This window comes from Thunnus thynnus, chromosome 15 (genome assembly GCF_963924715.1).
Source record: "Thunnus thynnus chromosome 15, fThuThy2.1, whole genome shotgun sequence".
Classification (NCBI taxonomy): Eukaryota; Metazoa; Chordata; class Actinopteri; order Scombriformes; family Scombridae; genus Thunnus; species Thunnus thynnus.
In genome coordinates, this window is record NC_089531.1 from 15,460,665 (window position 1) to 15,478,219 (window position 17,555).

A 17,555-nucleotide genomic window follows, 5' to 3' on the forward strand; every position below is an offset into this window, starting at 1 on the left:
TATGTGCACTGAAGGCTTTAGGTTTCCACATCACAAATCCTGCTCGTAGGCTCGCTCCTTAAACTCAGATTTCCAATTTCTGAGCACAGAGAAACTTTCGCCCTTGAGCAGATGAATGTGAAAACAGTCCTCTAGTGTCAAACTCTGCACATACATCATTCTGCACAGTGAAGCTCAAACATCCAACTGAAGTAAGAAGAAGAAGCAGGACACATTTTTGAGTGGAGGGGGGTTTTTAAAGACTGATACCAATATTCTTTCAGCATTGTGCTTACTCATTTGGATATTTCAGCCAAAGAAAAAACATTAAAACTATAAAAATGACTAAATACAACAATTCAACAATTTTCCCCTCTAGAAATAATTTCTGGCAAAAGAGAAAAAGCTCTTAGAAAACAGTTTTTAGACCTTCATGTAGGGAAACCTCGGGGACATACAGCTGTTAAATGAATAAAAGCAAACAAGCCAAATGAATTAAACATGGGAAAAATATCCAAATTGTCAGAGATTATCTGCAGGAGTGAGGGGTTGCTTGACCTCCATATATCTAAAAATAAAATACAGTGATCTGTAACTTCAGCAGTAATATTTTCACAAATGAAAGATGAGAAAGGCAGCGTACCTCAGAGATCCAACAGGTGAAGATGCATCATGCGTCCAAACACTACAGTAACATCAATGATAGTTTGAAATGAGTCACACACTAGTTGCTACATCAATATCTTTATTTATATATTGAAAATGCAACAAGCTGCAGTAAAGTGAGATTTTTTTTATTCCAAAATCTGAATCTCAGCACACATTGAAGCATTTTTTCTGTCTTTGTTATTGTTTAACAACTTTATCAGCCCCACACAGTTATTTATATTCAATGTTTTTTGCTTTTGGGGCAGTGAAAAATGCATTTCCTGTGTAAATATGCACCTCACACTGTGTCTCTGAACATGCTGACATCTCACTCCTGAGTTGTTTTGCCTTCAAGACAGATTAGCGGAGCACTCTGGTAGTTGAACGGTTACTGCGCATGCCACATAACCGCAGCGTCCCTGGCTCGATTCCAGCCAGTGACCTTTGTTGCATGTCGTACTCGTCTCTCTCCCCCCGTTTCCTGTCTGCCACCTCACTATCCTCTATCCAATAAAGGCGAAAGTGCCAAAAAAATAATCTTTAAAAAAAAGACAGATTAGCAGGCCAGTTTGAAACAAGAACAATGACCTCAGTAAATAAGTTCAAGTCGTTTGATGAAATCTGCTTGATTACAGTCATTCTTCTCCGCTGCCTCTTTGTTTTCATGAACGCCTCTTCAGAAGCCGCTGTATTTAGCAGCCATTCATCAACACAATGCTTTCTCCTACTGTTCACCGCCGCACACATTTCCTCTTTATCAGGGCAAAATGTTGTGAACAGAGCTCAGATTTCTTTTGGATGGGGTCTTTACTCACTCAACCAAAGGCTAACTAGCTAATTAGATCTCAAGCTACGTGCTGTGTTTGCCCTTGAGGAAGGCAGCAGTGTAACACCAGGGAGTGATCGCAGATTTTTGGGTGATGAAAGTGTGTTAACCTCTGTGAAAGTGTGTATCATTGTGTACATGAATGCCGCCCTGCATTGAGGCACATACTGTGTAGTGTAGATGCTTGTACATGTGTGTGCACATTTAGTCTGCATATGCATGTGTTTGGGAGAATATGTGTATGTTATTAGGTGTGTAAGTGCATTTGTGTGTTTAACCTTTACTGTTCAGGTCAAGTATTATCCATTTTTACATTTAAGAGCAGTAAAAACACTCTAAACACCTTTTTTTTACCTGAAATTTTATGAATTTCCCTAAAGTGACTCAGAATAGTTAACGTTTTCAAATTCTTGTGCAGCTGATACACATTTTTGTATGTAGAGGGTTTTCCAGGTTAAATTTGAACCGCATGTATTAAAACAAAATCAAAAATCTTTAAAAAATGTTGCATTCTATCACAATATGTTATGTTTTCCTGTTTTATGTAACATACAACCATCATATAGTGTGCTTGTGAAGGTTTTTTTTCTCCAGAAACAAATCGTATACACTCTCTCTGCTCTCTGAAAGCTTAATTAAGGATTAATAATGAGGGATTTATGAGTAAAAATTAAATTTGTGGTTCAAAGTTTGGTATAGAGAATAATTATGAGGGGATACTGTGAAGGGTCAGAATATGTACAGTATGTGAGGGTTAAGTTTAACTAGTGTATTCAGTCCAATGCAGTGAGGAATGCACAGACTTATATATCGGGGAAACTAAACAACCATTAAAGAAACGCATGGCTCAACACAGGAGGGCCAACTCCGCAGGTCAACACTCAGCAGTTTACCAACACCTGAAAGATAAGGGACAGTCTTTTGAGGGCAACAATGTGCACATTTTGGATAGGGAGGACAGATAGTTTGAAAGAGGAGTGAAGGAGGCCATCTACGTCACAGTAGAGAAACCACCTCTCAACAGGTGAGGACGTCTACGACACCACTTATCGCCCAATAACAATACTGTCCTTTCATCCCTTCCCAGGAGATTTAACAACCATTCACATCTGGCTTCATGTGAGAACTCCAATGACAGTCGTTACAACAGCCAGGAGCACTAACGAACCCAGTGGTATTAATGACCTTGATAACGACCCACAGAGGTTAAATAAGGTGTTTTTTTAAAGGATGGTTTTTCATGTGTTTGTGCTTGAGAAATTTATGAACGTTAGTTTGTGTTTAATAATGATGGAATACACTACTTGAGTTTTATTAACATTTCAGATGGATATTAATTTATCTAAGGTTCTCTTCTAGCTGAAAAACAAATTTGTATTTTAGTGAACACTGAATTAAGTAAACAACCTGACGAGTGATCTGTGTATCAGATTCACTTACTGCATCCTTATTGTTCCACTTTCCTTTATTTCTACCTTGGAATTGAGGAGAGCTACACTGTCTGAATTTATCATTTTATTACTTTGCATGACAGCAATTTATTGTCTTTTTTATTTTACATATTAATGCTCTTTATTGGAAGTTTGAAGAACTACATCTTTCTGTGTACATGTATTCTTTACATGCCTCAAAAATTAGGAAAAACAAACAAACAAAATTCATGATAAAGAAATTAATCAAGGTATAGTACAAGTAAGTTACCTTGAATAACCTTTACTGGACATCAAAGGAAATGGAATAAATTGATTCCACTTCTTGACAGTGACATTATAAAATACAGCCTGCATATATATTTTTTTTCCAAATTTAATGTTGCATAATAAGGTGTTTATGTTATTTAGTAAATCCCCTGTGTGCCACTAGTTTGGATTTTCTTTCTGATGGTGAAATACTAGAAGTCACTACATCAAAGCACTCAACCCCCCTCCAAGTCATGACTTAAGATCATGTTCCTGCTTCCATTAGGAGCTGAACCAGAGAGGAAGCTTGTATCTCATCTTTGCTGCTCGACAGCTCTGGTCCATATTTAACTCACTCCAATGACGTGGAGCAGACCCAGCATGCACAAGAACTCATCTTGCAAAGAATGTTTTTACTGTTGGTTTACTGGACTTGTAGAAGAATCAGCAAAGACACCTATAATCACACACTAAAGCCCTTCTGTAACTTTAAGTTTCTCTCTCTTTCTCAATAATGGTCCCACTCTTCACTGAAACAACTACAACACAAATGTGCACATTTTGTTAGTGTTACAGTTAGATTATTTGTGAGTGTTTTGGTTTTCCTCTCTGATTCAGATTGTGTTAATTTCCTTTATCGTGACTGATGTATTGTTCCTAAGGCTATTATAGACTTTTGATTCTGTTCATGATTTAATATATATTATATTTCAGTGACTTCTATGTGACAAGAATTATTACATTTGATCAAAAGGCTGCAAGTTGTCTGAAACTCCCTGGTAAATGGTTCAATGTTTAAAGTGATGTACTGTGTTTTTATAACTAATGACATAAAGGCTTTGCATTTTTTAGGAACACAGTCTTTATCTTTACCTTTATTTCATTAAGAATATGTAGTTTGAATTCTGACCTGTCTTGGATTTTTTGGGGGGAGAAGACTGAACCCAACAATGTTTTCTTTGGTTTAAAGAATCAAACTATGATAACAATTTAAATGAGTAAATTTTGAGTTGTACATGGTTAAACTGTTAATTCCACTTATGTAAAATATAAGGTAACAACACTTAAAACTGGATCCATATAATTGTAGCTTGTCTGTATGTGCAGGGAGCTACAGGTGGAAAGAGTGTGAAATCATTTATATACAGTGGCATTATGTCACATCCTCTCACTGGGAGAGGAACAATATTTCAAGTCTGTCTTAAAACAACAGTCAGGTGCCCAAATAATTGCAATAGGTTTTTCTTGCCATAATCATTCCTCCTGTTCATACTGACTATTAGAAGATCCATTCACAATGCACTTATAATGTAAGAGATGGGGTCCAAAATCCACACAAATGTGCAAAAATGTATTTTAAAGGTTACTTGAAGTTAATATGAAGCTTTAGTCATCCAAATGAGTCAAATAAAGTAGATATCTTTCAACGTTACAGTCTTTTTAGTGCCAAAGTCCCTCTTTTTGTTATTATACTTCCACTGCAGCTCAACAGGGAAACACTGTTCGAGGAAACACAAAAAGGGAATTTGATGCTAAAAAGACTGTAAATGTGACTGTAAATATCCTCTTGATATGACTAACTCAGACTGCTGAAGCCTCATATAAGCTTCAGTTAAACTTTTAACTGCATTTTTGCACAAAATGAGTGTGGACACACTGTACATTTTGGCCCTCGTCACTTACATTGAAAACACATTTGAAAGGGATCTTTTAATGGCCAGTATGAACAGCAGGAGTGACTACAGCAAGGAAAACCTCCTTCAGTGTTCATATGGACACCTGACTGTTGTTTTAAGACGGACTTGAAAAATTGTAAACCTGTCCTTTAAGATGAGAGGAAACAACAGAATATGAATTAATCATATTCATTGTAGAAAGGGCCCTTTAACTTTTTTGTATGTGTGTAAGGAAGAAGATAAGAAACATCATATATCCACTGGCAGATTTATATACATTACATGAAAACAAAATGATAAAAAGAAAATGTATGAAATCTTATGAAATTAAACTGGTTAAACTGGTTAAATAACTAGTTAAACTGTTTCTTACTGTCAGTTTATCAGACTTTATGATGTAATAGGGATCCGTTCCAGAATCCCATCATTATGTGTGAATCTGTTCACAATTCTCACTTCACTGAACAAACCTGTTGAGGGAAACCAGCAGCTGAAAAAAGTCAGGGAAAAATTTTCTCATATCAAAAATTCAAGATGAGTGACGAAGGCAGCTCTTCACACATCTCAAGCTCAATGTATAATGAACTCCGTCTGGCGGGAGAGTTTTGTGACGCGGTTGTCAAAGTTGAGGATGTTGAATTTCAAATCCACAGGGTCATCCTCTGTAACTGCAGCCCCTATTTTGGGTGAGTTGGTTAGCTGATATCAAGGAGCAGTTTATGAATTTATATCCTTTAAAAGATAGAATAAACAACAACAGCAAATTTAGAACAATTACTGACAATAACGCGGGAAACAACATGATGACAACAAGTAATGACTTACATTGATTTGCAGAGACTTTGCGATGAAACAGGTTTGTCACATAGAGTTTTATGAAGCAAGAGAGAGTATAAAAAATCTGATGGATATGCAAAAAAATATTTAAAGGATAATTAGAGCTATTTCAAACATTTACCAAAGGTGTAGATTTCCTGTCAGTGTGCACACAGTCAGCAAGATGAAGGTTTTTGCTGCCATTTGGTTGAAAAACAATTTCCATGATCATCATTTGTGGGTGTTTTACACTGACTGAAGACTTGATTAAGTTACATTAAGGGTGTTGATTTTTTTTTCAAATATCATGAGAAACTCAACTTTAACTTTATAGCTGTGTTTCAAATCCCAGATTACATACTCGAGCATTTTTAGCAGAGTATGCATTGTGTTAATGAACACTGTTGTCTCACAAATGACACAAAGGAAATGGAGCAAAAATTTAAACTACTTGTGGATGGTAGTGAGAGAGCTCCAGAACAATCGCAGAAAACTAAAAATATGTATGTTTGAAGTTTATTTGACAAGTTGCATTTTGACTTCACATATTACCACATGTATTGTATCATTTTCTGTTACTATGCAACTGTTAAGTATGTTGATGTCTTATATACTAATTGCATGAAAAGTTAACTAAAAAGATTAGTAGTATATACTGTATACAATCAGTATGTAGTATGGACATGGGCTTTAGTAACGGTCAATATACATAGGAATCAAAATAAACAAATACATAACCTAAGTTATTAGACGATGATCATAGTCTGATAATAGGCCTAATCCTGGATTTAATGGTAGTAAAGATAATATATAGCCATTTATCTTCCAAAGATGAATACTGAAAAAAGAAAAAAAAAAATTTCATTCCAGATGTCAGTTCAATTCATTAAATTGATATTATGACTTTGGTTACAAATGTGAAGGCTCATCAAGACCCAAAATATATCCAGCAGACAGTAATTTGTGCCAAAGGAACACAGGACGAGTTCACTAGTTCACATGAGCTTCATGTACACTTGGACACTTGTATCTCATTTTTCACTGCAAATGTTTTCTGTCAGAATCTTCCCTTTCACTTTGTGACATCTGTTTTAAAAAATGCATCTTGAAGTTTATGTTATTGTTCAATGTGAAGATGAAAAGAAATGCTGAATAAGGTTTATTTATGATCCTGTGTCTGTGTCTCCTGACCCTCAGAGCCCTCTTCAGACGCTGGTCGACCCCAGAGAAAAAGGTCTTTGACATACCCGGTCTGTCTCCTTACATCATGCAGCTCATCATTGAGTTTGCATACACAGGCGTTGTTTCTGTGACAGAGGAGAACGCACAGGAACTGCTGCTAGCAGCTGATCAGCTCAACATAACGGAGATCGTACAAACCTGCTGCAGCTTCCTGGGGGAGCTGCTCTGCCCGAAGAACTGTATCGGCATCTGGCAGTTCACAAAAATCTTCTACTCCTTTGAACTACAGTGCAAAGCGTACCGCTACATCATTGATCACTTTGAGGATGTTGTTTCCTCTGATGAGTTCCTGCAGCTCTCTGTGCAGGAGCTCACTGTCATAATTGAGAGAGACGACCTCAATGTGAAAAATGAGACCGCTGTGTATGAGGCCATCCTTTACTGGATCGCCCACGCACCTGAAGAACGAAGAGGACACATCGCTGTGCTCTTGCCTAAGGTAAGTGAAAGATGGACAACCACTGTCCTGTCACTATATTCAAGTTAGATATACAATGTTGTAGAACAGCTTTTGTCAAGTTTAAGTTGATTCTAGTTCCAGTTGAGTTTAATAAGATTGAAAATGGGGTCAAACTCAAGACTGAGACTAAAATGCACTGAATCCAGGCAGTAAACACTGTTCTTTCCTCTTCAAATGCTACTGTAAAGTAAAGTATAAGTATATTCCTTAAAGACAAGCATGCTCATGTCCATTCTGTTCTTATTATCCAATGAAAAAAACACAAGCAACAATAAATTGATCCTGTGATCAATGTATCCCTAACAAGCATTACCTGTGTGACTAAAGCCTGATATAGCTTATTTCTCTTCACTGTTATCCAAAATCTATTAAAAGCACATCAATGAACCACACCTTTGCACTGGATGATATGTTCCTTTATTGCCATGAACATGGGCATTGTAGTTTATTTTAAATGAATCCCACAAACACAGTCTCGCTGTTGGAAATACTCACTAGAGCATCAAATTTGTATTTATCCACCGGTGAAAGTAGTCCCCAACAAATGAGCTATTTACTACTGTTTGACAATTATTTGCTTAAAACTACAGTGTTATTTAGTTTGTTTTTAATGAAAGTATTTGCTGTATTTATGATTTATGACTTTAAGATTTACACCTTCAGTAGGAACATGTGGGCTTGGGGCTGCAACAGGTACGGTGGGCTGAGGGAGACAAAAAGAACTGAGAGATGACCTAAAGCAGTGTTGTTTACGATTAAAAAGATCACAGCATATCAATAGCCTTGTCCTTTAAAGATGAAATTTGAGTTTTCAATATTTTTGGAAGATTTTGGTCAAGATATGAGTGACTTAAAATGTTCATAAAATGGTGACAAATGCTAAACATCAGTTAAGTCAAGTACTCCAGCCCAATGGGTGAAATTCATAGATTTTTTATTCTTGTCCCTGCGAAGGTCCGGCTGGCCCTGATGAGTATGGATTACATCAGGATGAATGTGATGTCCAATGAACTTGTGAGGAACATCAGTGATTGCCTGCCTATGGTCGTAGATGCCACCCAAATCATGTGTCACATCATGACAAACAGAGCCTCTGTGTCTGGTTTCTGCAACCCACCTGCCCGTCCTCGCCTACCTAGTGCCATCCTGTTGGCCATTGGAGGCTGGAGTGGTGGTGATCCAACCAACGGCATTGAGGCATACGATATCCGCGCCGACCGTTGGATCAACGTGACAAACAATGTAGAGCGTCCTCGTGCTTATCACGGCGCTGTCTTCCTCAATGGATCTGTCTACTGTGTGGGCGGCTTCGACAGGGTGGAGCATTTCAACAGTGTGCGCAGGTTTGACCTGACTACACACACCTGGCATGAAATGGCACCCATGTACTTCCGCCGCTGCTATGTGAGTGTAACTGTGCTGCATGGTTGCATCTATGCCATGGGAGGCTATGATGGACATGTACGACTCAGCACTGCAGAGCGCTACACACCTGAGACCAACCAGTGGAGTCTTATTGCACCCATGCATGAGCATAGGAGCGACGCAAGCTGCACAGCACTCCATGACAAGGTGGGTGGAGCAAAAGAACAGCTAGGGATCCCTACCTGTCTGAAAAAAAATCTCAACGACTACAAAAACCACAAAACTAACTAGATCATCTAATACAATCTCAAGTCAAGCAGCCTAATTATGGCTCGAGACTAAAAAGAAGTTGTAGTGACAAAAAATCTAAATATTTATATGATGCTATACAGTATTAGATTCTACAACCTAATCGATATTGGATTTTTTAGGCCGATACAATATTTGAGAGTTAAAAACAGCTGTACAGTATATCGACAGATAATCACTTTTAACATGAATGCATAACAAACAAACAAAAATTTAATTTAAGGGTCAATTAGATTTGGTCATTAAATAATTGTGACCAAGATACAGGATGTACTGACATACATGTGATATAGATATATTTACAAAAAGCTAATTGATAATATTCTTTACTAAATGTTTCTGTTGGATCTCAGCTGTAATTAACCAATTATCTTATAAAGATGTGGAATATTTCTGTATTATTTATTTTTACACAGAAAACACTGTTGTCAGTTGATGCCATTAAAAGTGCAACTTTTCCTAATGTGTCTTCTTTTCTCTCCAGGTTTACATTTGTGGTGGTTTCAACGGGACTGAGTGTCTGCAAACAGCTGAATGTTACAGCCCAGAGACCAATCAGTGGACAATGATCACCCCCATGAACATCCGGCGCAGTGGAATTGCAGTCATTGCGTATGCAGACCATGTCTATGCAGTAAGTCTGAAGAAACACTGCTGACACTCACATAGCACATAAACTCTATAACGTGTTAAGAGATTTGATCAGCAGAGGTTTTAATTTGGTTTGCCAATTTTGACCTCATTATATTGATATATACTATATATCCTGACCAAAAATGTTTTCTTACACTTTTATCTGTTAATTTAATTGATTTGTGATGTTTCTGATGACAGTATTTGTCATTTAATGGTACAAATGGGAATGTACCTCAAAAAAATGCACAAGAAAACAAATGTATGGGGAAAAAATACAGTATTTTCTTATTAGCAGTAAACACAAAGCAACTGTGGCTGTTGGAAATGTAATTTGCAAGAATCTGGTCATTAAAAACCACTGGACAAATTGAAAGGTGTTTTGTCAGGTGTTGCTCTGACAAAAAGTCAGAGCAACACCTAACTTACGAGACATTGCATTCAAAACCACATATGTGAACCTCATGATGGCACTAGAAGAAAAGCCACCAAAGTTGTTGGGATTCATCATCTATGCACCATGAATGTCTGTGTAAAATTGTACTAATCGATCCGGTAGATGTTGAGATATTTCACAGGATGAGTGAAAAGTGGTGGTCACCAAGATTCATCCTCTGAGCACCATGAATGTCTGTACTGAATTTCATGGCAATCCATCGGATAATTGTTGTGACATTTCAAACAAAACTCTGTAAATTTGGATCTTCTAATCCACTATTCATTATTTAAGCCGACTACCTTCTACTTTATATATACTGTGTAACTTTTCTTTTAACTCACAAACACATTGAGGGCAGTGTTGACAGATTGGTTTCACCTCCATTTAAACATTTGACTCATTATTCCACTTTTCCTCCCATAGGTTGGTGGCTTTGATGGAAACAGCCGTCTGCGCAGCGCAGAGGCCTACAACCCCCGAACCAACACCTGGCATGCAGTGGCCTCCATGTTGACCCCACGCAGCAACTTTGGCATTGAAGTAGTTGATGACCGAATCCTTGCTGTCGGGGGATTCAACGGCTTCACCACCACCTATAACGTTGAGTACTACGACGCTACAACCGATGAATGGTCTGAGGCCTGTGACATGGAGATCTTCCGCAGCGCTCTGAGCTGCTGTGTGGTGTCCGGACTCCCCAACATGGCCGAGTACATTATCAATCGTGATGAATTGCCATTTCTCAATTTGGAGGACGACGCAGTGGATTCAGGAGACTCAATCTAACACGTAGACAGGTCCTGCCCTGTGCTACTATCCACCCTGGCAAGACTGTAACATACACTATTGAAATAAATTTCTTTGTGCATCAAACTGCTGTTACTCCCATGATAAATTTCAGTTTGTGTGGGCTATTGTAAGCTTTATATAGACTATAAATGCATAATTCTGTATCACTGACTGACAGAGAGACAAAAATCAGTGTTGAGGAATTAAAGAAGGGAAAGGGAAGCCCTGCAGAGAGAGACATGAACAGAAAAATGGCAGAAAGGTTCAGTCGGAGTATACTGTGAGTCGGTGCTGTTACATGACTTTCGTGCTGAAGTCAAGGACTGGATGTTCCACAATCTCCTTCAACTAAATTTGGACAAAACTGGGATTATTCAGGGGGAAGAAAAGCTTGAATGACTTCAGTCTGTCCTTCTCTGTTTTGCCGCATGCACCCCCCCCTCTCTATCTGTCTCTCTCCCTCTCTCTCTTAATCTCTCTCTTCCTCTCTTTCCCTACTCTCTACTGTCTCTTTTTGTCTTCCTCTTTATCTCACAGACAAAGCATTGGTTGCTCGCTTTTGGGTAGAGTCACCTTGAGACAGAGAGTGCAGTTAGTTGTCTGTGTATTTGGGTACATCTGCACAGAATTTATAGTATGAGTGTGTACATATAGTACATGTGTTTATAATTGTTTTTTATATCAGGGGAGGGGAAAACAATTTTCCTCCCTCAAAGCATGAGTGGACTCAGATTTCTGGCTTCTGTATCACATTTTAAAATGAAAAAAGAGCAAGTAAAAGAAACGATTCACTTATTCAGCACTCGTTGGTTTCAGTGGTGGCTTCTGACAATATTGTAAATGCTTTTTCTGTGTCAAAAAGTCTCATCTGAAGTAAAATGCAGCTTTATTGATGACTGACTTTTAAGCTTGGTGAGTTTATTCACAAGTTTAACATTTCCAGAAATGTTAAATGTTTATCAGGGTTCATGCTCTGATGTGTTTTTTAAAGAATAGAGCAAAAAATATGAAATGTGCAAGTACACACATACAGTATCAACAGATCATCTTTTCCTCTTTTTCTACTCATCTGACTCGACCCTCTCCTTCTTTCCCAAACTAAATTTTCTTAATTTCTTCTTCTTTGTGTTTTGTGTATTTTCTTTTGTTTTTCACACTGTTATGGAAAAGCTTATTGTTGTCACAAACGTGGACTGTTAGTGACTTGGCATCTGGCAAGGAAGACGAGGCAAAGCAGGAAGTTGAGGTTTCAAAAATTTTGATTGAAAATTCAAAAAATTCAAAAAACAAATAAGACATTTAAATTCACAATGAAAAATTTAGTCTTGAACCAAGCATACTTCTTTTTTTGTATTTTAGCAGATTTTAGACCACTTAGTGTCCATTTAATTTACATTTTCCATTAAATTATGACACAGCAAATGCATACATAAAAAGGAAATACCAAGGTGTGATACATGAAGCAAGAGATGGTCCAGTTTTTATTGTCCTTGGCCAGAAGAAGTGCAGTTCTCTAATTTTGGCATCACTTGAAAATGATGGTCTCTGTACTACTGTCTGTGTCTATATTAGACGATTCTGTAAAATCCCATATTACTTTCAATCATGTTTCTTTCTTTCTTTTTAACATCTGATGCCAACGTTTTAAAAATTCTGGCTTTCTACAGTATCTCCGCATGACAACTACAGCATGGTTAAGGTTAGGGAAAGACTGCAGTTAAGGTATATTAAGGTTAGGCAACTAAAACACTTGGTTATGGCTAGGGAAAGATTGTGTCTACAGCTGAGAAAAAGGCAAAATTTAATTGCAAGTCTGTGACGAGACGCAAGCTCCGGTCTCCTGCATGTAAATCATCATGACTGTCACTAGCGCTACTGTGCTGTGATCTTGTGAATGCCTTTACTGCCAATATGACTGCATGCTTTCATTCAGCATTGTGTGGAGGATGTTACAAAATGTTATTTGGTTCTTAGTAGGCAGAGCAACTTTTATAGAAAAATTTCCTTTTCACATCCTTTTTAGACATGATGCGAACATGTAAAATCAGCAGAGCATTCACAGACTGCAATATATGTCTGAAAGGGGCTTGTGCATGTGTTTCTGTGCATGTGTGTGTCCCTAGAAGTATGAAGAAGGGTTGGGGGATCTTACACAAATACAGGCCGACAATCCCAACTGTTACACCGCCCACACACACTCACACACACATTAGGGAGGAGCCCTGACATGCACAAAGCACAGAGGTTTTTAAAAAATTATTAGCTGAAGTTGCTTGGCTGATGGTCGATGTTCTAAAAGCACTGTGCAATACAACTTTAATAGCACTGGCAACAGGGTACACACACACACACACACACACACACACACACACACATACAGAGAGCCATTTTGTCTTCCCTTATTTGCAATGTCTGGTTTCTCTGTCTTCTCCACTTTCTGTCTCCATTTCTCCTTCGTCTGTCTGCCTGCTTGGTAGCCGAAGGCTAACTGTAAAATACAGCCTCTCGCTCATAAAACCAGAGAAAAACACACAACCAGTTATTGTTCTGCGTGAGCGACTGTCAGCAAACTGACAAACGACACATAATTAGTGCTTCACCGGCACAGTTAGTCAATGACATCAAAGCCCGTGTGTGTATATACAGTATGCAAGTGCACATGAGTAGGTGTATGTGTGTGTGTGTGTGTGTGTGTGTGTGTGTGTCCTACATATTGTGTGATCTGTTATATCAAGCCAAACAGATACTTTATGTTTCAGTATGTGCCCTGTACATGTGTGTGTGTGAGACAGAAAGAGGGCGTATATGTATGTTTGTGTGTGTGTGTGTGTGTGTGCAGCGCCTGAGGGCTTTGTTCTGTAGTGGTGCAATAAAAGACACATTAGAGAAAGAGAGAGATTACAGGAAAAAAAAAACATTATCAGCCATAAATGGTGTTTTTTTTCTCTCACAGAAAAAAAAAAGAAACAATAAATCTGTGTGGGTGCGAGAAGCAACAGAACAGGGTTTCACATGATGCACCCTCCTGGAAATCCTGAAAATTCAATGATGTACACACAACATACATTTTTGAGGAACATCTTACACTGCTTGTTGTAACGTGCTGAGAGGAGGGAAGCGAACATTTTACAGCCTCAAGTGTCCTGTCAGAGCTGTGACACTGTCGGTCGCATCAGAAGTGAAAATAAATATCAGAGGATGTCTATAAAGAAGAGTCTGAGGGATGAAGAAAGATAGAAGACAGGGATGAGAGGAGGATGGTGGCTTAAAGATAAGGGAAAGGGTGAAGTGTGTGTGTGTGTGTGTGTGTGTGTGTGTGTATGTGTGTGTATGTGTGTGTGTGTGTGTGTGTGTGTGTGTGTGTGTGTGTGTGTGTGTGTGTGTGTGTGTATTGAGTAAGGGGTTGAATCAATTTCTCCTGTCATGCTTAACACCCGTCTTACCCTCACAGTGTGTGTGGGGCAGGTGCAAGTGTGTTTTAGAGGTGATGAACACACAATACCTCCCCAATTGGAAAGGATTCAATTTATACCCAATCTATCCTCTGTCTCTCTTTCACACATACACACACTCCATAAGAGACAGCTCCTATACTCCTTCTTGACCTCTGGATGACCTCTGTTTGTTCCCTCTTACCTGTTCTGTCAGTCATATGAGATCAGACTTACAATGCTGCTCTGCTTTAGCACAGACGGCAACTGTCTAGTTCACCATCCCGCAGCTACCTTGGAGGATGAGTTTTTCTCCCAAGAGTGTTGTGAAATATTACAGACCGAGCTGATAACTGAGGAGTTTCTCAATAAAGGCAGACTTCAGTTTGAGGATGAGGATCATCACAGAGAGATGAGAAAGCGGAGACAACTTGGATATTGTTTTGGTTGTTGTGGCTATCATTTGTTGAGATCTGGGCAAGCAGCAACATCATTAACAAACAAGCAGACAGAAAAAAAAAGACAAATGGTAAAATGATAATAATAAGTATCCAAACTAAGCAACAAAATATATTATTTCTTAATGCTTTTGAAAACGACCCATATTGACACTTTCTGATTTGATGCCTTAATTGTTTGTCAGTGCCTTAAAAAAAAAAAGTCACCATCACAAATAGGATTCATATAACTGTCTCTTGATCTACCACCACTATGGTAAGACTTGTAGATTAAGCTAATTAACAATATGGTTAGGGTTAAAACATTCCCTAAGGAGAAGGAAGCTTCATGGTTGTCATCATGGTTAAAAGAATAACTTCTTAAGAGCTTGTCATGGTAAACTAGTGGTCTAAGATGTACAACATGTAACCTCTTTGTAACTGGTTCAAATCTGGACTTTTGTTGCATCTCTCTCTCCCCACATTTTCTGCCTCTCAACTATATACTATCAAATAAATGATAACTACTTTACTTTTTGGCCACTTGGGAGCAGCAGGAACAAGTTTTGGACACAACATTGACATATCATCACCTTTTAAGTTGGTATGGCAAACTAGTCAGCAAACAGTTGCTTATATACACACCAATTAGGGAACAACATAATCATTCAATTGGCATTGTGTTCCTTGCCAACTGGCAAAAGTCCAGTATTAACTCTCTTTTGGCTCTGTTTTTGGTCTCTATCAACTCCCGACGCTCTCTGCTAAATGCTCCACTATGTTCATTGATAACTGTGTCTATATGCCAATTGGAGCTCAGCAGGTAATGTACAGTGGGTTTTCAGAGCTTTAGTGCTGAGAGCAGCTGCTTGCTGAACACAAAAATGACACTATGAGAATGATGAAAGTGAACCAAAACAGCTAAACAATAAGCTGAAACTCACTATGAAGAGTCGGGTGAGAATTTTCTGTTGGTTAATATCTGAAAGCGATGCCTCTCATATTGCACATTTTCATTTGATACATTGTAAAAATAAAAATCTTGAGTGTAGCTGCTTTAAAGTCCCACTCTGTTGATCCATTCATCCACCCCAAACTTCTCCCTGTGAGGTTTTGTCACTCCATAATAGCGTTGTGCCACTTCCACCTTTGCTCCTGACAATCACTTGTCAGATAAACATAAACAAAGGTCGTATTCGGACATTTGAAGGAATGACTGATGCTGTCTTTTTTGTTGGGCGGACAGTCTAAAAGTGTTGCAAGCATCCGTCACAGTTTACAGACTGACACCCTGGTCACTGAACCAACCACACTTGCCATATTTGTGCTCAGAATAACATTTCAGATGGACTCACTTTCAGTTTTACCTCCAAATAAAGTTATTTAGAGAATCTTGCTGTCTTGTTTTACAAAAGCAGGGGAATTTTCCTTTAATAATACTTTGATATTATGCAATGTTGGAGACAAATGACTTCCTGACCAAACTGCACCGTAGTGTTATTGTTGTATGTACACTGTGTGCCTGCAGGAAAGGTGCCTGCAGGTTTTACCCTTCCACCAGCTCTCTCTCAGCAGACTTGTAACCAGCGAAAGACTCCTCTATTCAGGCCTCTATTCAAGCCTCCCCTGACAACCCAGGAGGTCAAACCACTGTCACTCACATTGATATGGAGAGAAAGACAGACAGACAGACACAGAGAGAGGGAGAGAGAGAGAGACAGAGTGAGAGAGAGAGAGAGGGAGGAGATCAGTAGAGAAGGAGGGAGAGTGAAAAGAAAGGGCACATACAGACGGGAAGCGGTAGGAGAAGAGATGAGAATCCAAATGAATCTTCTTCACCCAACGGACAGACTGTCAAGCTCAGTGTGTGCGTGAGAGAAAGAGAGAGAGTGTGTGTGTGTATGTGTGTGTGTGTGTGTGTGTGTGAGAGTGTGTGTGTCTGCCTTACCTACTAATTGAAATGCGATGAGGTGTGAAACACCCCTTTAAAAGACCTATCACCATGTGTGAAGCTAAATGTGTGTTGGGGGGGTAGTGTACGTGCGTGCGTGTGTGTGTGTGTGTGCTATGCATATCAACATCCTTTGACCATAGATACAATAAAGTGTGTGTGTGTGTGTTTGTGAGCGTGTTAAATGCAGATGTGTGAGTAGGGATGTACCTGTTTGCATACAACACGTTTGTAGCAATTAAATACATGCATGCTGGCAATGTGAGCACACAAATGCCACATAAACAAGTGTGTGTGCGTGCGCAGTACAATATATATCATACAAGTGAACATGCATGTTTGTCCACATGCACAAAACAATAAAGTATGAACTCTTGATTATCTCCTATGGATGTCTGTGTATGTGTGTGTGTGTGGGAATGTGACCGTGTATATGTGTGTATAATTTCATTTTGCTGTCTCAGCCTCTTGTTAAGGAGCCATTTAGAGCTCAGGTTGAGTTTCTTCAGCGCCTCCTGACACTTCTTTCCTCCTCACTGCCTCTCTGACTTGCACCGTCTTTTCTCCATCGTTGTCTCATTATCTCTGTCTGTCTTCTCTCCTCTCATCTTCTATTCTTGCTCTCTCCTCTCTTCCTGTGCGTGTTAGCTTACTCCGCTGCACCGCTGTCTTTAACCTGTTAATGAATGCTTCATAAAATGAGTAAAATGTTTTCATGAAGTAAAGTTGGAAATAGACACGAAATCTCTCTTTAAAGACACAGCTATCATGGGAGAAGTTACTGGCTAAATGTATATATAAATAAATATTAAATGAATATTGGCAGAAATTACACCAGCTAGTGCAGATTTTCATTAGCTGTATGAGTTTTTCAT

At 38.7% G+C, this 17,555-nt stretch overlaps 1 protein-coding gene across 1 annotated transcript; it reads left to right on the forward strand.

Annotated features, from left to right (window-relative positions):
- Nucleotides 1–5,279: 5,279 nt before the first annotated feature.
- LOC137198148 (kelch-like protein 10) lies at nt 5,280–10,945 on the forward strand. The gene is made up of 5 exons (XM_067611808.1): nt 5,280–5,494; nt 6,822–7,305; nt 8,281–8,898; nt 9,485–9,634; nt 10,496–10,945. Exons 1-5 carry the CDS (start codon nt 5,343–5,345, stop codon nt 10,856–10,858), a joined length of 1,767 nt encoding a protein of 588 aa, XP_067467909.1. The 5' UTR covers nt 5,280–5,342; the 3' UTR covers nt 10,859–10,945.
- Nucleotides 10,946–17,555: the final 6,610 nt, after the last annotated feature.